A 14986-nucleotide genomic window follows, 5' to 3' on the forward strand; every position below is an offset into this window, starting at 1 on the left:
CGGCTCCTGGGTCAGGCCCCTGGGGGAGGTGGGCGCGCGAGGAGGTGCTGAGCGGGAACTTGCGGGTCTGGCGCGGGGAGAGGTCTCCGGCCGGTGAGATTTTCCAGGGCTTCCCAGGGGGCAGGTCCCTGGGCAAGAGGTCTCGGGGGCAGATAAGATCTTTCGTAGGGAGAGGAGGCGTGAAGGCCCCGAGATCTGACAAGGAGAGGAGCGGGGCATTAAGAGAACTGGCTTGAGGGGTTGCAAGGGTTTGGAGCCTGGGACCTCAGGCTGCGGCAGGGTTTCCTGCGTAGGGTATGGGGTCCGTGGTAAGATGGACAAGAAGCAGGGCCTGGAGAAAAGGGCATACGAAGTGGCCCGTGTGGTGGGAGGTCATGGGGAATTGTAAGAGTTGGGGATGGGGAGCTCAGAGGCAGCAGCCAGTGTGCATGTGGGCAGCTGGGAATTCCCAGAAGGCAGGAGGAGAGATGGGGGGTGGAGCTGCTCGGCTGAGTTGGGGGCCTGGGGCCCCTGGGCTGGGTGGCTGGATGCCAAGGAGGGTTGGATAGGGTGGGGGAGAGTGGCTGTGGCCCTTTGTCTCCCAGGCCTAGTGAGGAGGGGTCCGGAGGAGCTCAGGGAGGTGGGCTGTTGGTGGAGAGTGCAGGGGCTGCTGGGAGAGGATTGGTTCCTTTCCCAGGATCCTCAGGGGTGGATTTTGGCAGCCAAATTCATGAATGTGAGGGCCTGTGAGGGTGTTCCCAGGGAAGGGGGCCTGAGTTGCGTGTAGGGGGCCTTGTACGCAGGCGTTGTGGAGAGGGTTCCTGGGGGCTGAGAATGTGGCATGGGCAGCCCAGCAGATCCAGCAAGAAGGGCCTCTGACAACCACATCAGTCATTCCTCAGTCATGTGCTCCTGGGGGGCTGAGGGAACCGCGTTGTGGAGTCATGTGGATGATTCATCCCCAGTCCCCAGGCCAGCTGCTGGGAGACCCTTCCTCGTGCGCTTTTCAGGCTCTGCAGCTGCCCCTTCCCTAGGCCATAGCTTCCTGAGCTTCAGGGACTTGGGTTGGACGTGAGAGTCTTCACGTTACCTAATCCTCAGTGTCTGGAACTAGGGGGCTGACTCTGTGCCCAGATGGCTCCTGCTTCTCCCCCACCTCCTCCCCCACTCACCAGCACACACATTGGCCATCACCTCTTTTATGGAGGCTGATAAGAGCATCTCCCTAAGGCAGCGGTTCTCAACCTGTGGGTCGCGGCCCCTTTGGCGGTCGAACAACCCTTTCACAGGGGTCGCCTAAGACCATCCTGCATATCAGATATTTACATTACGATTCATAACAGTAGCAACATGACAGTTATGAAGTAGCAACGAAAATAATTTTATGGTTGGGTCACAACATGAGGAACTGTATTTAAAGGGCCAGAAGGTTGAGAACCACTGCCCTAAGGCTTGGCCAGCTTCCCTGAGCCAGGAGGAAGGGCTGGCTAGAGCCAGTAGGCCTGGCTGGGTGGGCTGGGACTTGCCACCCATCCTGCCTACTCCAGAGAGGGTTTGGGTGAGGCCCTGGACAAGTGGTGGGGGTAGGGTGCGGCAAAGGGCCTAGGGATGGCCTGCTGGGGGCAGGGCCAGGGCCTTCTGTGCCGGGCACTGTTGACTGCTTCTGTCACAAGGGCCTTTTGTTTCCTGCACAGGACACGCTGAATAATAATTCTCTGGGCAAGAAGCACAGTTGGCAGGATCGGGTGTCTCGGTCATCCTCACCCCTGAAGACAGGTAAGTCAGTACCCTTACCTGGACTCCTACCTGCCCTCACCCAGTCCCCGTACAGAGAGCAAACCCAATAGTCTCCAGCTTGTGAGTGGAGGTAAACTGCCTATCCCACAGCTGTGAGTGGGCCCATCTGAGGTCAGTTGTGGCACGAGTGAGGGCTGGCTCCAGAGCCAGCCCTGGGCCTGCTTCTGCATGACATGCTGAGTAAAAGTGCTGAATGTGGGGAGCAGGTAGCCTGGGAACCAAGGGTGAGGGCACCTGCCTTCAGCTCTGACCTGCCTGCTCTGCAGGGGAGCAGACACCTGCACACGAACACATCTGCCTGAGCGATGAGCTGCCACCCCAGAGCAGCCCCGCTCCCACTACAGACCGAGGCACCTCCACCGACAGCCCTTGCCGCCGCAGTGCTGCCACCCAGATGGCGCCTCCCAGTGTCCCCCAGGCTGCTCCACCTGGTGGCCGGGGCCACTCGCATCGAGACCGCATCCACTACCAGGCAGATGTGAGGCTGGAGGCCACTGAGGAGATCTACCTGACACCAGTGCAGAGGCCCCCAGACCCTGCAGAGCCCACCTCTGCCTTCCTGCCGCCAGCTGAGAGCCGGATGTCGGTCAGCTCCGATCCAGACCCTGCTGCCTACCCCTCAACAGCAGGGCGGCCGCACCCCTCCATCAGCGAGGAGGATGAGGGCTTCGACTGCTTGTCCTCCCCAGAGCGGGCTGAGCCACTAGGTGGAGGGTGGCGGGGGAGCCTGGGGGAGCCGCCGCCGCCTCCACGGGCCTCTCTGAGCTCGGACACCAGCGCGCTGTCCTACGACTCGGTCAAGTACACGCTGGTGGTGGATGAGCACGCACAGCTGGAGCTGGTGAGCCTGCGGCCGTGCTTCGGAGACTACAGTGACGAGAGTGACTCGGCCACTGTCTATGACAACTGCGCCTCTGCCTCCTCGCCCTACGAGTCGGCCATTGGGGAAGAATATGAGGAGGCGCCCCGGCCGAGGCCCTCTGCCTGCCTCTCCGAGGACTCCACACCCGACGAGCCCGACGTCCACTTCTCCAAGAAGTTCCTGAACGTCTTCATGAGTGGCCGCTCTCGCTCCTCCAGTGAGTCTGCAGCGGGAGCTGTGGGGGGACCTGGGTGGGAAGAGCTGAAACGAGGGTGTTCCTGGGAGGAGGCCTCAGGCCCATCCAGTTCAAGGCATCAGGACTGAGAGCTCTCCACCTGCCCCTCAAAACTCGACCAGAGCTGGGTCCTTCCTCCTCCAGCCAGTCCCCTTCATCCGTAGGTGCGGAATCCTTTGGGCTCTTCTCCTGTGTCATCAACGGGGAGGAGCAGGAGCAGACCCATCGGGCCATCTTCAGGTGAGAGCACAGAGCTGGGCTGGCCTCCCTGCCTCTGCCATCACCACATGGCCTAAACCAGCAGTTCTCAACCTGTGGGTCGCGACCCTTTTGGGGGTCGAACGACCCTTTCACACGGGTCACCTAAGACTGTTGGAAAACACATATATAATTACATATTGTTTTTGTGATTAATCACTATGCTTTAATTATGTTCAATTTGTAACAATGAAATTGGGGGTCACCACAATATGAGGAACTGTATTAAAGAGTCGTGGCATTAGGGAGGTTGAGAACCACTGGCCTGAACCCAACCCCGCCACTGGCATTCATCTGTCCTCTCAGCCCCAGGGGACAGTCTACCCTCTCGGAACTCTGAGCAGGGTGCTGGAGCAGATGTTCTCAGTGCCGTGTGGCCTTTGCTGCGCTGCCAGAGCACAGGAGCGAGCACCCGATGTGCACGGGACCAGAGCCCAGGAGGGCGCCCAGCACCCGATACCTGACCCCACAGCAAACCCACACCCTCCCTCCCCTCCACATGGAAGTGCTTGCTTCCCATCGCCTCTCACATGTTATCAGTGGCTCCGCTCACTTCCTCCCGTGGCCGTGAGTTCCTCCATGGCCGATGCATATCTGATTGACTTTGGTTTCCCCCAGGAGCTAGCACTGACAGGCTCACAGATGCTTTGCAAATGTTTATTGAACTAATGATGCCGGTGCAGCTCCCAGATGCCAGAGCAGGGTGGGGAGTAGATGGAAGGCCTGGCTGGAGAGGGCCCGTGGTGAAGTCCTCACGTGCTTTCTTTGGGAACAGGTTTGTGCCTCGACATGAAGATGAACTTGAGCTGGAAGTGGACGACCCCCTGCTGGTGGAGCTACAGGCTGAGGACTACTGGTACGAGGCCTACAATATGCGCACGGGGGCCCGGGGCATCTTTCCTGCCTACTACGCCATCGAGGTCACCAAGGAGCCTGAACAGATGGCAGGTAGTGTTCCTTTCCCCCTGCCTGATGCCCCCGGGCCACACATCTCCCCTGCCCTGACTTGCTGCCAGGGTAGCCTATGCTCCAGACCTCAGCACCCGGGGAGGGGCCGAGTAGAGGTGCCTTTGGGTCAGTTTCACAATTGATTAGAGTGAGCCCAGCCAGTTTGGGACATACGTGGATGGTGGCACCCTCTGCTGGCTCTGCCGCGCCTCACTTTCATGCTTGCTTTCCAGCCCTGACCAAAAACAGCGACTGGGTGGACCAGTTTCGGGTGAAGTTCCTGGGCTCTGTCCAGGTTCCCTACCACAAGGGCAATGACGTCCTCTGTGCCGCTATGCAAAAGGTACCTGCTTCCTGCCCGCCTAAAGCGGGTGCCCACCCCCAGCCCAGTCCCCATCCTCTCCTGGGAGAGGGACACCCCCGCCTGATGTTCCTGTCCCTCACCACAGATCGCCACCACCCGCCGGCTCACCGTGCACTTTAACCCACCCTCCAGCTGCGTCCTAGAGATCAGCGTGAGGGGTGTGAAGATAGGCGTCAAGGCTGATGACTCCCAGGAGGCCAAGGTGACCCCCTGGCCCCATCCCGGCTCGCCCACCGGGTCTCCCTCCTCTGCCCCCTGCAGGCTGATGACCACCCTCTTCTACTCTTTCTCCTGTAGGGGAATAAATGTAGCCACTTTTTCCAGTTAAAAAACATCTCTTTCTGTGGATACCATCCGAAGAACAACAAGTAAGTGGGGAGGAGCAGAGGCCGCGGTGTGGGCTGGGTCTGGAGCCATTATGGCAGGACATGGGGCCACGAATGTGCCTGGAGGGGTCTGAGCCCCCATCCTACCCAGACAGACTGCTGTCCTCCCACAGGTACTTCGGGTTTATCACTAAGCACCCTGCTGACCACCGGTTTGCCTGCCACGTCTTTGTGTCTGAAGAATCCACCAAAGTCTTGGCGGAATCCGTGGGGTACGTATGTGTGTGTCCCACCAAGCACTGGGCCCGCCAGCCGGCCCAGGCTCAAGCCCTCAAGCACAATCCTCAGCCTCACCCTCAGCCCTCCCCAGCTCTGCACACCGCCTCCAGGTCACAGTGCAGGGACCTCAAGAGAGGCCTGCGTGGTCTTGAGGAGTAGCTTCCACACGTTTTAGCTGTTAGACCCTTTCGCCAATTGCAGTCTCATTTAGGAAACAGTTTGTAGAGAACAGAGCTGAGCAGCCAGGGGACTGGAGCCCACCCAGGGACCCTGAGGCTCCAGTTCCCCCATCAGCGTGTGTCTCCTGCCTCCTAGGAAAGCGTTCCAGCAGTTCTACAAGCAGTTTGTGGAGTACACCTGCCCCACAGAAGACATCTACCTGGAGTAGCAGCGCTGCCTGCCCTCTGCCTCCCTGGGCCCGCAGGCCAGGGCCAGGACAGCTGGCTGCTGACAGGACGTGGCACTGCTTGAGGAGGGGCACCCGCCACCACCAGAGGGTGGGGAAGTGGAGGCCATCGGCCGAGGGTGGGAGGGTGGGGGTTATGGGGAGAGGCAAATGCAGTTTATTGTAATATAAGGGGTTAGATTCATCTATGGAGGACAGAGCAGGCTGCCCGGGGATTGGGTGGGGGCAGGGCTGGTCAGGCCTGTGGCCAGGAAGGATGCCCATCCAGGAGCAGAGGGTTCTGTCCCATCCTGGGCCACACTTCCCCTGCCAGGGCCTCTGGCTCTCTTCTGCCTTGATGAAGCCCATGCCACCTGCAAGTGCCCAACCTGCCCCCAATTCCCAACCCCAACCAAAGGCCCTGAGCTCAGGCTGAGACCAGCACCTCCTAAGGACTTTCCGGTAAGGGAACAGCAGCAGGTGGAGGTGCATCCCTGTCCCCAGCTGTCACTTGTGTGGCCTCTGGCTGGCTCCACCTCCAACCTCGCTGGCATGCTGGCCCCCGCAGTTGTGGGGCCCCTCAAGGAAGGAGAGACCGGCAGCAGGGCCCCGCCCTGGCAGGAAAAGGCGGCTTCCCACTGGCCCGGGCCAGCCCGGCCTCTTGGCTTCTTTGGCTGTAGCCCCATCTTGGTCCTGTCACCCTGGCCACAACTATTAAAGTGCCATTTCCTGTCTGGACTGCAGTGGGTGTATCTACGTGGACCCTTCCCATGCTCAGCTCATTCCCATCCCAGGAAAGCCTGAGGCTTTACTGCACAGAATAGCTTTATAAGTGATTCCCATCACCGGCGTGTGTCGAAGTAATACTCAGCCATGTCTGGTCCATCCCGTTTGCGCTGCTGGGCCCGGGAGAGGAGGGGTCGAGGCCCTCGTCGCCTTGGGTGCTTGGGTTGGATCCCATAGTCTAAAGAGAGACAAGAGGCTATGGGTGGAGGGAGACTCTGGTTTTGAATCTGCTGAAGTCGCCCCTGAAAGGTGCTGTTTGAGATAAGACGACCCTGAGGCTGGACCTGGATGCCCTCCCCTAGGGCATGTCTCCTCAGGGGAGGGGAGGCAGGGAAGGGGAGGGATGCGGGATCCTACCATCCAACAGGTCAGACAGTGGCTGTGAGAGTTCCAAGGGGGCTGAAAAATCCTCGGGAATGGATCGCTGAGGCCTGTGGGAGATGGTGGGGTGCTCAACTCTGGCCCCAAAGGCCACTATCACCTCCCCGTGAAGCAGGGAGTGGTCCAGGATGACACCAGCCTCTCCTCCTCTGCCATGCTGCCCCCCACCTTCCAGGCCCCAGGCCCTGCTGAGCCCTGGCCCTGTGCTCCTGGGAGTTACCTCAGCGGCTGGGGGTGGAGGAGTGCAGCTGCCAGGAAGAGGGAGAGGAGGCAGAGGCTCAGCCCGGCCCTGGAGAACAGAGCCATCTCCTGCGCAGGTCCGGATCCCGGCTTCTGCTGCCCCTCCCCCAGCAGGACGGAACCGCTGCCAACTTCCAGGGCCACCTCACAAAGGACATTAGTTCCAGGGCTGAGCGTCAGCACCAGCTCCTGACTAGGCCAGAAACCTCTACACTGAGGTTTTTCGTTGGATTTTACTGACGATGTAGGTCAGCAGGTGCCAAATCACATCTTGTTCTAGTGCCACTGCCCAAGGTGGGCATAGACCTTTGGAGTCAGCTCTCAGTTCAAATCCCTACCTTGCCTCTTGCTAGGTAGACACGTCACTAATCTCTGTGGGCCTCAGTTTCCTCATCTGTGAGGTAAGGCACATACATAATGTCTCCAAGGTCTGGCACACAGTAGGCCATCAGCAAAAGTCAGTCACTGAATCCTCATCCCCCAGAGCCCCACCCATTCCCATTCAGCCTCCTGCTACCACCACCGGCCACCTCCACCGTCTCTCCAACAGCTCAGTCGTTCCAGGAAGGTCCTGCCGGCCGGAGAGCCCAGAGTGGTCACTCAGCTTGGCCAGCTCCGAGATCCCACTGGGGGACGCATTCTGAGGAACTTCCCACTTAGCTCCCCATAGGGTTGAACAGCCTGGCTCAGGGCCTCCACAGGCCCTGCTATCACCCCAGAGCCTGGGCAGAGGGCAAGTTTGTGGGCAAAGGCTGGGACCTGCTCCTCAAGTATAAGTTTCCAGAGGGACTATGGGATCCCCAGTACTTGACATCTAGTGGGTGCTCAATAAAGATTTGTTGAATGAATAAATGCAATGAGACAGTGTCCTGGAGAATCTTAACAGCCTGTGGCTGAGTGGGGGACCCTGTCTTTGGTTCCTGTCGGCTCTGTTAATGTGGGGCTGACCTGGCTCACTGCAGAAGCTCTGAACCCACACGATGCTGGGTTGAACCACAAACTCTGGGCCCCACCCAGACCTGTGGGATCAGAACCTGAGGCTGAGCTGGGGGTCTGCACTTGGGAAACTCCGTTGCTTCTAAGACAGCAGATCTGTTGGCAGGTCCAACCCTTCCTTCAACTGCTGAGGTGCCTCAGGCCCAGAGAGGTTTCCCAACCTGGCTCCTGGTCCAGCCCCCGAGTCCAAGCAGCTCTGGAGTCTGCAGTACACCTGCTCCCTGTGCTTGGAGCACACCCACTGGCTTCTCACTGACCACCTCCATCCTTGTGTGTCCTGAACACCACAGTGTGCTTCTGTATCCCACCTCTGCTGGGAACTATGAGCTCCCTGACGCTCTAACTCCAAACCCCTCGACCTTCACTCGTCTTGCCCCCAAGTTGCCACCTCTTCCTCTCTACAACCAGTTCCAAGGCCTGCCTGGGCCACTCCTAAGCCTATCGCCCTGCCATGGCCTTAACTCAGCCCCATCCACTGTTCTAGGTCTCCACTAGCGACGTCACGGAACCCATCCTCTGTCTGTGCCCGTCAGCCCACCCTGCACCAAGCAGCTTCCCCACTGCCTCCGAGGCAGGTCCATTTCTCACCTGGTAGCTGATGGCCTGTTGGATTTGGCCCTGACCTTCTCTAGCCTCATCCCCTCTGTTCCCACCCTCTACTTCCCTCTGCCCAGCATTGGCTTCACGCCACTGCCACACTACACATGCTGCTTTCTGCACACAGGGCCTCTTCCCCGGGTCTGTCATCAAAAAACGGATGGAGCTTTACCAGCTTAACAGCCTGCTTGAACGAAGGCTTCCCTGACCAGTGAGCCTTCCCAGTCAGCCTGAGCCGGAACACACCGAGTCTAGACTACTTTTCACACACACTTGCACTCGCTGCAGCGACCCGCGCACTGCATGCATTTACATGCGTCTCCTCCACCGATTGCTGGGAGCTGGGGCAAGAACTGTGCTGTACTCGTTTCTGAACAAATTGCACAAAGCAGAGCCTGCTACAGAGCAAGTGCCAAGCAATCCTTGGTAGACATGGGGGAAGGTTGTGGGCCTCGAGCTGTGACAGGGCCTGGGGTTGGTGGCTTGAGGCACTGGGAAAAGCAGTCCAGGAAAGGCTGGCCCCTCTGGGAGGGGGGAGGGGGGGCGCCTTCACCTGGGAGTCTAGGGGGTGACACATGACAGATACCAAGGCAGACCGAGTTCTCGGAACCTAAGGGACCACCATCTGGCTAGAAACCAGCAGCAGCACAGTGTGGTCTGTTTACAGGGCAAAGGGGGCAGGGCAGGGGGGCAGGAAAGGGAAAGACCAGGCAGAACCTACACCCAGCTCCCCCCAGAGCTGCTCAGGCTGCTGTTCTTTCCAGCCCAGCGTCAACCCCAGTGCTGGCTGGTGCCCGGCATTCTTTTCCCAAAGGAGAAAAGTCTTTTGCTCTCGACTAGGAGTTTAGGGCTTGAGGTGCCACACTGCACTGCGCTGGCCACCGCTCCCCAGGCTCCCTCACAGAGGCTGGTGAGCAGCAGGGCCCTGCAGGGGGAAGGGGCAGACAGTGGCTCTGGCCGGAAGACAGGCAGGCAGCTGTCATCACTGCCTGGGTTCAGCCCTGTCACCAGGGACCAGTGAGACAGGCAGTTTACTCCCACAGCTGCCATGACAAGCAGCTCCCCGTGCTCGAGGTTCAATGCCAGCTTTCTGTGGCTGAGGAAGCTGGGTCCCAGTCCTAGCAGAGGCTGCTTGGTCCAGCGACGAGGTACAGCTGCAGCGGCTCCACCACTGGAGGGTGCAGTCAAAGTTGAGAAGGTGTTAGAGGGCTGTGGTGGCGCCCAGGGCTGAGCACAGAGCCTGGCCAGGGTGGGAGTGCCAGGCGCCCCAGGCTGCGGGCAGGGAGAGGCCACAGACTTGGATACTGCCAGAGTCAGTTTTATTAGGGCCCAGGGGACCGAAGGGCCGAGGCTCCCCCTGCCCCTCCCCATGCCCCACTCCCGGGATGTCTGTTAGCCCCAACTGTAGAAATAAATTTTCTGCCAGGCAGGTAAGTAATCCATGAGTGGCTCTGCAATGAGAAAGAGAGAGAGAGAGAGAGGACACACAAGTTCAGGACTGAGGGCCAGACTCCTGGCTCTGCCCTGCCCAGGTTTCTTGTCAGCCACTGTTGCTCAAGTACAGCTGTTCACATCTACACGGCCTGGAGACTGACCCTCACCTCTTCACCCCTGGGAGGCAGTAAAAGCAGCGATCTTTGTCTCCATTTACATGCTCATGCTCAGAAGCCACCCAGTGTGCCAGCTGTACAGACGCTGCCAGCCCAGCCCAGTGGCTCTCTGCTGAGGTGGAATCTGCAAGCAGCCCAGTGGGCTTCAATCTCGCCAGCGTGTGTCCACCCAGAGTCTCATGTCACCCCAGGACATGGAGGCAGGGAAAAGGCTGATGGCTATAAGGTCTAACTCCTCCCACGCCAGACACCCTCCTTCCAGCTGCCCAAGGCGCTACAGACCAGCCTGGCCCATGTCCAGCTCTTCCCCACCTACCGTGACCTCCCGCCCCCTCTCTGGTGGTGGCAAGAATCAAATTACAAGGAGACAAAGAGAAAACAGTCAGGGGGACAGGGCCATGCATGAGATCCACAACACACTGTAAGAGTCACACCCTGCCCCATGCTTACTTGTCACCAGGCCAACACCCGGGACATGGTCTGCCAGCAGCTGGAGCAGAAAGAGGATCCTGGCCCTGCAAGGAGATAAACAGGGAGCAGGCTGAGTGGGGTGTCCGGGTCCCTGCAAATGAGGATGCTCAAACGCTTTCACCGACCACCTGACTGCAGGCAGTGCGTCAGGAGACAGAAAGTAACTATGGGGCAAGGACAGACCCCCGTACAAAGGACGAGACCTCGGGCATAGCTCCCAGCCATGGGCCTGGGATGCCCACGGCTCCAGAGAGACCCTACTGTCTCTGTGACAATAGGAAAAGGGGAAGAAAAACTGTGCCTTCCCAGACTGCACCCTGCTCCTGTCCTCGGGGGAAACAAGGAATTTCTCTGGCTGGTTTCTAGACCCTTCTCAGTCTGAGCACTGCCTGAGGGTGCCAGGCTGATCAGCTCAGCGGAGAGCGGGACAAACTGGAGCCTGGGAAGCCACCTCTGCAATTACTGTTTCAAAATGCCTGTCGAGAGACTGAGGCTGTGATGTTCCCTCTGTACAGTGCAGACAATTGGTGGGGTTGGTGGGGGGAGGGCATGAGGCTCCTGTGAGCCTCTCGAATATGGAAGAGGGTTTGGCTTTAGTGCCTTGTGAGCTTTCAAACTTATCTGAAAGCAGAACCTGCCAGACAGTTCTCCTCACGGAGGTGATAATAAACATGACATAAACGTGCTTTCTACCGTCTCAGAAAAAGACAGAAGTTGCACAGTCACAATATGAAGTACAGGAAGCGGTGTACTTTTTAAAACCTACAGAGGGGCTCCGGGAACCTCCTGCTGTCTCACATCCCAACTGCTATACAGGGACCCTCCTCAGACTCGGTCTGACCTCAGACAGTCGCCCTGGCAGGCCCATGGGAGACTTGGCCCTGGGCACCACACCATCCTCCCCGCTGTCCCCGCAGGCCTCCCTGTGTCCGGATGAGGCTAAGAGCTCTGGACCCTCACAGGTGACAAAGTGGGGCAAGGCAAGGGTCAGGCCGAGAGAGAACTTGGATGTGGGGATTCGGCTCTGCTACTGGCCAGCTGGGTGGCTTTGTTTAAACTGCCCAACCTCTTTGAACCTCAAGTGCCTCCTGTAAGAAGTGGGGATAATCCAAACTACTTGACAGGAATGTGCAAGTGACCTGGAGGGTGTGGCAAGCCCAAGCCCACCACCATCCCTGGGCATGGTCCTCTGTGTCTCCTGCCAACAACTGCTTAAGCTCCTGCACCCATGGGCTGGTGGTCCCTAGAGCTCGGAGAGCAGGTCTAGGCTGGGCCCAATAAGTGAACAAGTGACCACATCCCAGGACAGCACACAGCAGGTGCTCAGTGAACCTGGGATGGGGGAAGAGGGAGGGAGGAAGGCGTGAACGAGGGTTGGGACACTGGTATCCCACTTCCTGCCTCTCTCCCTTGCTGAGGGTGGGCCCCGCCATTCGCCATGCGCTGTAGGGCCCTTACTCGGAGAAGCGGTCATAGAATGGGGAGCGCAGCAGGTAGTAGAGCAGCAGGATGGTCCGACGCCGCAGCTCCAGCCGCTCCCTCCGGGTCAGGCCCTTCCTGTCACTCAGGAGGCTCAGACTGGGGAGATGAGGGAACATAGTTAGGACCAGCAACAGGAAGAATAGGGGCGCCTGCCTGCCCAGGTGGGGCCAGGCCTGTAGCACAAAGCCTGGAGGAGGGAGTGGAGACCCCAGACAGGCCCAGGCTCACCTGGTCACATCCACAACACCAGATAGAAGCCAGGGTTTCCACGACCGCTGCCCCCATAGACCCAGGCTGAGCACTGATGGCCAACGTGTCAAGGATGTCTCCAGCACGGGCCCGCCCTGCTCACTCCCGTCAATCCCTACCCCCAAGCGGCGGCAGCCCCATGCTAAGGATACAATGCAGCAGGGGCCGGGCAATATACAAGGACTCTGCGATGGTCTCCTGCAGCCCCAGCGGAGTGGGGGTGACGCTCAGCTCCTCCTGGTGCTGCTGTTGCCGTCTCTCCTGCTCCTGGGGGGCTCCCCAGTGCCTTGAGTGCAGGGACGGAGCTAGAACACAAGGGCAGATGAGAAGCCAGGCCCAGGCTGGGCATGGGGAGGGCGGGTGGTGATGAGAACCAGGCCCTCGGGCCCATGATGACTCAGCACTGAGATGCCCAGTCCAGCTACGTCTTACACTTACTGTTCTGGAGCGTCCGCACCACTCTGTGTGACCGCTTCCCCACGTATGACTGCTCCTGGCCGCTCCCGCTGTGCTCACCACCTAGCAGGGACAGACAGAAGGCCACACTGTCAGAGGGACATGTTTCCAGCAGAGCCTGTGAAGAGTATGTGTGCAGTGAATGAAGGCTCGTGGGCTAAGGGGAGAATGGATGAGCCTGTGCGAAGGCAGCAGCTGAGGCAAGGACACTGAAGCAGGGAGAACCCAACCACATCTGCAGAAACCACAGCACTAGAGGGGCTGTATCTTCTTCATCCTTGGCTTTCAACATGATCTAGAGGAGAAGCAAAGAACTGCCTCCACTCAAGGCCAGGAGAATGAGGCTCAGCCCAATAGTGATGGGCCCACAGCTCTGAAGGGATAGATCTGCTGGGTGTCCTGCCTCACGAGCTTGGGGTTCTGAATACGGAGGCAGGCCCAGAGATGAGGTTGGCAGGATCCCCATCTCCTGCTGATGCTCTGTCCCCTCGTCATGCAGCCCACAGAAAAGGATGAGGACTCTCAGTCCTGTGTTCAAGTTCTGATTCGGTCCCAACCTAATTTCTCTCTCTCTTCTCTGTAAAATGCAGGGTGATGAGAACAAATGAGTTGACGGGGACAGATGTGTTCCATTAATGGACAAGATTCACTGGGTCAGCTCTAAGTCCACAGAGTAGTCCCATGCTCACTCCACCCCAGCGTGGGGAAGCAGCTTACCCGGGGGCTGTGCCTGGGTCTCCCTGTCCAGTGGAACGATGGGGGGTGAGGTCTGGAGGCCAGCCTTGAACCAGATGAGCAGGAACATTCGCAGTACTGCCCTGGATTGGGAGTATGGCAGGGCTGGGGGGGAGGTGACTAGCCGGCAGGGGTGCAGAGGTGTGCTGTTGAACCCCATCTGTACAGCTGGCCTTGGTTACCCCCACCCAGGGCCTGCCCTCCACAGTCCCAACATACTTGGCCAGCTGGATGAGGGCAATGACGAGCCAACGGCCCACTTCACCCCACACCTTGGCGGCCCCCATCTCCATGAACACCTCCACACACTCCAGCACGCTCAGCCATGTTAACAGCTTCTGCTGGGACAGCGACTGCAAGAACCCCAGGCCAAGAGATCAAGGAATACTCCCTCTTCCCAAGCCTCCCCCAGGGCATTCCTCTGACAGGAGGTGGATTTTCCCCTTTCCAAATGTGAAGGCCTGAGTTCTCCACCTGGGACAGGCTACTCCACGATTCTAAAACAGTCTCTTCACCTGAAATGGGGACATTGACACCTGGACACTTCACCCCATGAGATGACTCAAGGCTCAAATGGACAGAGGCAGGTCTCGTATTCTATGAGACCATAGCATGTGCTATGCACACAGGTTGGTTGTTACCATTTCTTTCCTGAGTCCCCATGCTTCCCGCCCTCAGTTCCTGGCAGAATTCTCACCACAGGCAGCTTTTTCCGAAGCTCCTTGCGCAGGATCCCATCATTGAGCAGCACGAGCAGGTTCGAGGCAGAGTACACTGAGGGGTAGAGTGTGGTCTTGAGGGGCTGGCTCTGCAGCCTCCACCTCCTCACCTTTTCCCCAGAGCTGCCTGGATCACCTATCACCTGCTGTGCTCAGCCACCCACAGACGATGTGGAAACCAACCTGCCTCCCTGCCCACTTCTTCAGAGCTCCACACTCCCCAATAGGATCTCGTGTGGCAGGCGGAACAAGAAAGGATGGTTTGATCTCAGGGACAAACCAACCCAGAATTGCCCCCTGTGCTCCAAATAGCCACAGATGTGTGGTTTCACCTCCTGGCCTCTGCTTTCTCTGCAGCCTGTCCCTGAAAGCCCATTCCCTCTCCACCTTTCAAAACCCAGCTCTTGCTTTCAGCACCATCACCTCCAGGACTCACTGGGCAAACACTACAGAGGCAGTCAGTCTGGGGATCCTGGGATCTGGGAAACCTGGATTTGAATCCTGGTTCTGGGATCATCAGAGGCCGTTCTCTAACCTCACTGAACTTCTGTTCCCTTAACTGGACACTGAGGACAGCAGCACTGACCTTATATGACTCTCAGGAGGATTAACTGGGCAAAGGCAAGGAAAGCCCTTGGTCCAGCCGCCTGACCGGTCAAGGAGCCCAGGTTTGTCTTTCAGCTACGGGGACACGAGGGCCCAGGAGAGTGGATGCTGGGCCTTTGTGCGAGCCGGTCACAGCACAGGATGACCTAACGGGAAGCCCAGACTGCGACTTGGGGAGGTCCCCCTCTGGGAGGCACTCGGGGCCCTCCCGCCCCCCACTCCGCA

At 58.7% G+C, this 14986-nt stretch overlaps 3 protein-coding genes across 4 annotated transcripts in view; 1 reads left to right on the forward strand and 2 right to left on the reverse strand.

Moving 5' to 3' along the window:
* MAPK8IP1 (mitogen-activated protein kinase 8 interacting protein 1) overlaps window positions 1-6176 on the forward strand; it is a 10344-nt gene extending 4168 nt beyond the window's left edge. Inside the window, exons 5-13 of the mRNA XM_014543287.1 lie at window positions 1543-1755; window positions 2043-2855; window positions 3038-3113; window positions 3907-4079; window positions 4313-4422; window positions 4529-4645; window positions 4741-4811; window positions 4943-5041; window positions 5364-6176. Coding sequence (XP_014398773.1) covers window positions 1543-1755; window positions 2043-2855; window positions 3038-3113; window positions 3907-4079; window positions 4313-4422; window positions 4529-4645; window positions 4741-4811; window positions 4943-5041; window positions 5364-5436 — 1745 coding nt within the window. The 3' untranslated portion in view covers window positions 5437-6176. The remainder of the gene's footprint in view (window positions 1-1542; window positions 1756-2042; window positions 2856-3037; window positions 3114-3906; window positions 4080-4312; window positions 4423-4528; window positions 4646-4740; window positions 4812-4942; window positions 5042-5363) is intronic.
* Window positions 6177-6475: 299 nt separating this feature from the next.
* On the reverse strand, window positions 6476-9338 carry LOC102243466 (chromosome unknown open reading frame, human C11orf94). The gene is made up of 2 exons (XM_014543317.1): window positions 6821-9338; window positions 6476-6650 (listed from the first exon to the last, which is right to left on the reverse strand). The coding sequence occupies exons 1-2, from the start codon at window positions 6904-6906 to the stop codon at window positions 6533-6535; spliced, it is 204 nt and encodes a 67-aa protein (XP_014398803.1). The 5' UTR covers window positions 6907-9338; the 3' UTR covers window positions 6476-6532.
* Window positions 9339-9735: 397 nt separating this feature from the next.
* Window positions 9736-14986, reverse strand: part of PEX16 (peroxisomal biogenesis factor 16) — a 12083-nt gene continuing 6832 nt past the window's right edge. For both annotated transcript variants that reach the window (XM_014543316.1, XM_005870759.2), the window contains exons 4-12: window positions 14134-14210; window positions 13656-13789; window positions 13419-13519; window positions 12684-12764; window positions 12398-12550; window positions 12225-12297; window positions 11973-12092; window positions 10494-10558; window positions 9736-9884 (exon numbers count right to left, since the gene is read on the reverse strand). In XM_014543316.1, the coding sequence (XP_014398802.1) occupies window positions 9826-9884; window positions 10494-10558; window positions 11973-12092; window positions 12225-12297; window positions 12398-12550; window positions 12684-12764; window positions 13419-13519; window positions 13656-13789; window positions 14134-14210 (863 nt within the window). In that variant the 3' untranslated portion in view covers window positions 9736-9825. The remainder of the gene's footprint in view (window positions 9885-10493; window positions 10559-11972; window positions 12093-12224; window positions 12298-12397; window positions 12551-12683; window positions 12765-13418; window positions 13520-13655; window positions 13790-14133; window positions 14211-14986) is intronic.

This window comes from Myotis brandtii, unplaced genomic scaffold (assembly GCF_000412655.1).
Source record: "Myotis brandtii unplaced genomic scaffold, ASM41265v1 scaffold324, whole genome shotgun sequence".
Lineage (NCBI taxonomy): Eukaryota > Metazoa > Chordata > Mammalia > Chiroptera > Vespertilionidae > Myotis > Myotis brandtii.

What these genes read in the sequence shown, in the direction of transcription:
- LOC102243466 (XM_014543317.1), bottom strand. Translation starts at nt 6,906, where the DNA reads ATGGCTCTGTTCTCCAGGGCCGGGCTGAGCCTCTGCCTCCTCTCCCTC. An exon ending in CTCCACCCCCAGCCGCTGAG is followed by an intron (nt 6,651 to 6,820) that starts GTAACTCCCAGG and finishes CATCTCCCACAG; the next exon opens with GCCTCAGCGATCCATTCCCG.